Genomic DNA, 6,627 nt, shown 5'->3' with positions numbered 1-6,627 from the left:
AACGCGGTTAATACCCGCAAATTAACGTACGTACTCGTACGTTATGTGGGCTCGTTGGCTAATAGTTTGTCAAGCCCCGCCCCTTCGGCTGATTAGACGGCGCTACGCGGTTTCTCTTTAGGTACATTCATCGCTGGTAGATTAAGTATGAACACTTCCTTCTTGAATAATTGGCCTACATTTCTTCCGATCAGCTAGAAAAAGAAAAAGCGGGTGACATTGATATAGTGGCAATGAAAGCCAGTAACTATTTAATGGAGGCCGCCCATTCTTTCCGTATCTACCTCAAGAATCACTGCGCAGTCCGAAAGCCTAAAAAAGGCGAAGCGCCCAAACCGGAGCGGAAGCCGAATAAGGCGGTGATATGGGTCGCTAAGGAGTACCCGAAGTGGCAACATATCATTTTGAGTACTCTCAAGGAGTTAAATGGGGTAACTATACTGTTATAACGTAATTAGTTTCGCTTGATTTATTTATTGTGTCCTCAAACATTGTGCAAAGCAATTTAAGATTAGCGTGCGATTATCCCTTTGTCTATGTGCGCATTTAACACTCGCTCGTACGGTGAACGTACATTGTGAAAACTGGCCGAAGTCTGATCGATTCTATTAGAAAAAACATACGGTCACGAAAGAGATAGAAATCTGTGGCTAAGACCTCAAAGTTTATACTGCCATTGGCATTGTCAAACATACAATGTTTGACAATGCATGCAAGAATTAACAAAAATGAGATTAAAAAAAACATGTCAAACTTTATATACACACAAAAATTAGTTGGGAATTAATTTATTCAAATTACAATTAAAAGGAAATATAAAAATATATCCAGTTAAAGTGAGTTGACGAAAGCTTGACGGGAAGTTATAAAACACATTAACGTCTTCGTCTAAGTTTTTTAATGGCAATAATAACGAAAAGTTATATTTGTGAAAATTATTTAAATAGTAACTTATTAGTTCTAACCTCGTAACGCTTATTGGTATAAAAAATTATATAATAACTGTTTATTTTATACCATATATATATATATATATATATATATATATATTCAACATCAAATCATTATGATTGCAGCCTTCAGGTCTCTCCGATAACAAAGTATTATCAACAAAACTTTCTGCTATAAACGATCTTAAAAAATATATGAAAAGAGTGATGCCATTCGTTCAAGCCACAAGAGATAATCTACAAAAGATTGGTCCCGAAGCACTCTCTGTTGCCTTGCCCTTTGATGAGGCCCAACTGCTTGAAGATAACAAACAATATCTGCTGAATACTTTGGATGTAAGTATTTGTAGGCTTAATATTTACTGCTTCGTATAAATTATTTATATTATCAGTAGAAAATATAATATGTTTATATGAAAGGATGTCAAGATGGGCTAGCTTAAATAATCTACAATTACATTGTATTTATATTGTTTAAGCATGTAAATTAATAAAACTAACGATGCGATATTAATGTTTATATTACTTCGAGTATTTATTATGAAGTTAATTTTTTATAGCTTAGTCTGTTTCGAAGGACCAAAATAATTCTTTGACAATTTAAATAATCACTTAACGCATTAGTAACATTTTTAAAGTTTTGAATATTTTTTAATGCATACAGTTATACACCGGACTTAAGCGATAGGCTGCTATGTCGGGGTTCTATTTTGAATTTTTAGTATGTTTGTAATCGGGACCTAAAGAAAACAAGAATTAAAAAGAAAAATGTTTTTATTTTATTTGAACCACATAATTAGGACAAACATTATATAAATTGACATACATACGTTAAAATATAAAAACAATTTACATTACTATGAATAAAATAACATAAACCGAAGTTATTTTATCGTAGGCGTCGTCGAATGCCGCCTGAAGACCTATTTTCTTTGCTTTTATAACAGTTAAGACTGTTGTTGATTCCGGTAGGTCTTTGCCAAATCACAGCATTTTTATTTTCGATTAAAAGTCTTTGATAATATTTAGTTAAAACTCGTATTCTCTTGTTAGGTGAAAATTACAAATTTCTAGTAATTATAACATAACCTGGACTTACAGTGACCTTCACCAACCCCACACCGATGAGTGGATTGTTTACCATTTCTGTGACCCTGGTAGATGGGGATACGGTTGATAAGATTAAAGCCAAGATCGCTAAGGAAATAAAGGCTATTAAAGGTTAGTAAAAAAATTGGTTAAAATAAATCCAAGGTTATAGTCACCAGTAATACTCATTTTCAGTGGATTAGTGTTTTAACTATTCTAGGAAATATTCTCTAAGGATTCACTTGGATTGACAGAGTGTTTGTGGCTTAAAAGCAAATAGGACAATTTCTGTGTTTGTTTGTATTATAATAATATAATATTTGTGTATTTGTAAATAAATAATGCAAGTAAAATTTGATAAAGTTAGTTCTATTGAAATATAAACGCAATTTTTTACACAACTCTTGAAAATATTTTTTATTAACTTTCAGACATAAATGCTCTAAAGCTGTGGCGATATCTTGATCCGGCGTTAGGTCCTCGCAAGATTCCAGTAGCAGGCGATCACGTGACAAAATGCGCGGAACTCGTCAATGGCGATGGTATACGCGTACACGTGGAAGCGTCGCGTATAGAACTCGTTCAGAACGGAACGAATATTGACGTCGGCTTACAGTTTGTGTATACTTATGATAAGTGATTGTTTTCAGAAATATATTTATTTATTTTTATAATAAGTGTTTTATTTTGTTAGTCCTTTATTTGTTTAGAGATTTTAATGCTTCGAAAAGTGGTAAGAAACGTAAGAAAAGTTTCTAAAATTCTTTGTACAATTTTATTAAAAAAATAATCTTTGTTTTTACGGTTAAGTTTAGAAATTTATTGGTTAGTTTATTTGTTGTAAGCACTGAATACAGTTGTGAATTTCCAACATGCCTTTAGGCACATCAATGTGTAAGTAAGCATTTTGCGAATGTATATGCATCTGCAAAAGTATTTAATGACGAAATATAGTATTGCCATCAGAAGAGCTATAGATTTACGTTTTGTTTAATACAGAAGTTCATATCTGTCTCATCACATTAGTAATCAAGAATTCAAATAAACCAAAAAAAATCGCTTTAAATAATTTATATATGGTAATTGCGCACACTTAAACACACACACATATTGCGTAAAACACCGACATATTGAGTATAACACTAGATTGGCATTGTGATGATATTTTTTTACTTTCTATCGAATTAGTTTTAGCTAAGGAAATAAAGGCTATTAAAGGTTAGTAAAAAAATTGGTTAAAATAAATCCAAGGTTATAGTCACCAGTAATACTCATTTTCAGTGGATTAGTGTTTTAACTATTCTAGGAAATATTCTCTAAGGATTCACTTGGATTGACAGAGTGTTTGTGGCTTAAAAGCAAATAGGACAATTTCTGTGTTTGTTTGTATTATAATAATATAATATTTGTGTATTTGTAAATAAATAATGCAAGTAAAATTTGATAAAGTTAGTTCTATTGAAATATAAACGCAATTTTTTACACAACTCTTGAAAATATTTTTTATTAACTTTCAGACATAAATGCTCTAAAGCTGTGGCGATATCTTGATCCGGCGTTAGGTCCTCGCAAGATTCCAGTAGCAGGCGATCACGTGACAAAATGCGCGGAACTCGTCAATGGCGATGGTATACGCGTACACGTGGAAGCGTCGCGTATAGAACTCGTTCAGAACGGAACGAATATTGACGTCGGCTTACAGTTTGTGTATACTTATGATAAGTGATTGTTTTCAGAAATATATTTATTTATTTTTATAATAAGTGTTTTATTTTGTTAGTCCTTTATTTGTTTAGAGATTTTAATGCTTCGAAAAGTGGTAAGAAACGTAAGAAAAGTTTCTAAAATTCTTTGTACAATTTTATTAAAAAAATAATCTTTGTTTTTACGGTTAAGTTTAGAAATTTATTGGTTAGTTTATTTGTTGTAAGCACTGAATACAGTTGTGAATTTCCAACATGCCTTTAGGCACATCAATGTGTAAGTAAGCATTTTGCGAATGTATATGCATCTGCAAAAGTATTTAATGACGAAATATAGTATTACCATCAGAAGAGCTATAGATTTACGTTTTGTTCATTTCTGTCTCATCACATTCGTAGTCAAGAATTCAAATAAACCAAAAAAAATCGCTTTAAATAATTTATATATGGTAATTGCGCACACTTAAACACACACACATATTGCGTAAAACACCGACATATTGAGTATAACACTAGATTGGCATTGTGATGATATTTTTTTACTTTCTATCGAATTAGTTTTACGTTAGTAACTGTAATGGTAGAAAATAAGGTTAAAGTAAAAATCGATTACGAGTGCTTTACAGCAGTCGGACAGACATGGTCGTGTATCTCGTGTTAAATGTTTTATTAAAATTTGATTATATAGTCGCAAGGAGTTATAATGATTTAAGAAATAAAAGAGTTGCAATTTTATATTATATTTAAATAACATATAAACGTTTATTCACATAAAAATGTTTAACATCGCGAAAACGATATGGCGGCGATCCCCGGCGGTCGCAGGCTATGCGAACGCGAAATACCTAATCCAATATTTACACACTTATATAATACAAACACATATAAAAAAACGATTTCCATAGCTGTGATTTAGGGCCGATCCTTGATTTACCACAAACAATTTGATTAAACAAAATACAGTGTAATCTGTGTAACTCGCACCTCGTTAAATCGACATCCTCAGTGAGTCGCAAAAAAATTGCCATTCCTTTCCGCTGAACCTTTTAAGTGTGCGGTATCTCGAATTATTTAGACGTTGCTACTCGAACAAAATGTTATTTTCCTACGATATATAGATAATACATATTTATACTCTCTAAAAACGGACAAGTCGGAGTTAATAAAATATATTGACGTCTTACTTGGCATACCCCGAAATAATAACAATTAAAAAGAATGTTCGGGGTTCGGAGTATTGTTATTGTCATTGTACGTAGTTTAAATCAAAATAACGGATTTGTTTAGTGTACAGTATACTTCATTAATATGTAAAAATATATACAACAAAACTTATTTGAATTGTGATTCAAATTCGACTCTACAAATGGAAAAATACACATAGAAATCGCGGCTTCGTATGTCGAAATTTCAGCAGTCAAATCATATGTATCTAAGTTCTTGTTAAGTTGAAAATCTCGTTAGCATTTCCCTTGACATTCGAGTTATAGAGATTCCATTGTATTACTAAATTTATTTAAAATGCAAAATTAATCTACTATTTCGAGACGACAAACATGAGTGAAAAATTGTAACTGCCTTTGACTTTGAATAAAATTCTTGCTTAGTAAGTAAGAAAATATATTTTGAATGTCGTAAATAAGGATTATAAAGTAGCATTTAGGTCGTAACTCAGTCTTTGTGTTTCTCACGATACCATAAATATGTCTATTGTGAAAAAGGCACTAAATAGAACCAAAAAACTAAAAGAAATGGCCACAAAAAATTTCACCAATATTGACTTAGACAAACCCTTCATCCATCCACGCAGGTTTGCGTACTATAAAGACTTTTTATTGCCATAAAACACTTCTCACTTATAACATAAATAATATAAATGCATTTGAATGCTGTGAAAACTCCGCTCTTGGCATTCATGGTCATGCAACATTAAAGCAATAAAGTAAAAAATGATTATGTTATTTAGAAAAGTCCTTCCAGTCACGAGAATCAGGCCTCTTTACTGACATAACTATATCTGATGAGAATCAAGCAATAACTTTTATATACCTGTTTTGTTAAATAATTATTATATATATATAAAAAATTAATGGAATTCTTAATTTGAATATTTTTTGCGAATTTATTTATCTATGGCGTACAACTTTTAAAATACATACGTGTTCACACATTTTACATAGAAATCTCATCATGTGTCTAATAACATAATCAACGGTATTATTTTTATAGGAACGTTCATGTGATATATAAAACTAAAACATACTTTCAGTTAAAAAAAAGAATTCAATCAAATCACACTTATATACATAAATGAATGAAATCCCAAGATTTCATATTAAAAAAAAATTCAAAAGTACGAATTTATCGTTAAAATTGAAGATCTATGTAAAATCTATGTTCTAAGTAAATAAAACATTTATATGTTTAATTTTAATGCGCTCTGTCGCCGTATAGTTCCTAATACTTTTCCATATTCGCGTTCGCATTTACCTCTAAAATTAAGTAAATCCTCGAATACTCATAATTAATTGGTTAGCTTGCTTTACCTAGACTTTTTAACACCTGAATCTACCAAAGTATTGTTAAGACTGCTGGCACGAGTTCACTTGCTTCTAAATAACACCGAGATATTTGACAAGATTTTAAAAACCATTTCAGCGTAATATTCACTAAAATACAAATTCAATTATTATTATCATAAACGCGCCAAAATGTTTTTTCTGGCCAAGATGGCGTCGCATGACTCACTTGTAAACACATGAGGAATTATTGAGATTTTTACTCATATAAATACGTATTATGAATCTATAAAAAAAACAGCAAATAAAACTCCATGATAGTATTAATATTAAACAAGATATTATTAACATGCATACGTCATTGTC

General features: G+C 31.0%; 1 protein-coding gene across 1 annotated transcript; it reads left to right on the top strand.

The window, feature by feature from the left end:
- Positions 1-214: 214 nt before the first annotated feature.
- On the top strand, positions 215-1,325 carry LOC123712222 (leucine--tRNA ligase, cytoplasmic-like). Its single transcript, XM_045665225.1, has 2 exons — positions 215-431; positions 1,077-1,325. The coding sequence occupies exons 1-2, from the start codon at positions 234-236 to the stop codon at positions 1,323-1,325; spliced, it is 447 nt and encodes a 148-aa protein (XP_045521181.1). The 5' UTR covers positions 215-233.
- Positions 1,326-6,627: the final 5,302 nt, after the last annotated feature.

The sequence above is a fragment of the Pieris brassicae genome, chromosome 7 (assembly GCF_905147105.1).
Source record: "Pieris brassicae chromosome 7, ilPieBrab1.1, whole genome shotgun sequence".
NCBI classification, from domain to species: Eukaryota; Metazoa; Arthropoda; class Insecta; order Lepidoptera; family Pieridae; genus Pieris; species Pieris brassicae.
The sequence above is the reverse complement of the archived record's forward strand: the minus strand, read 5'-3'. Positions and strand labels throughout refer to the sequence as shown.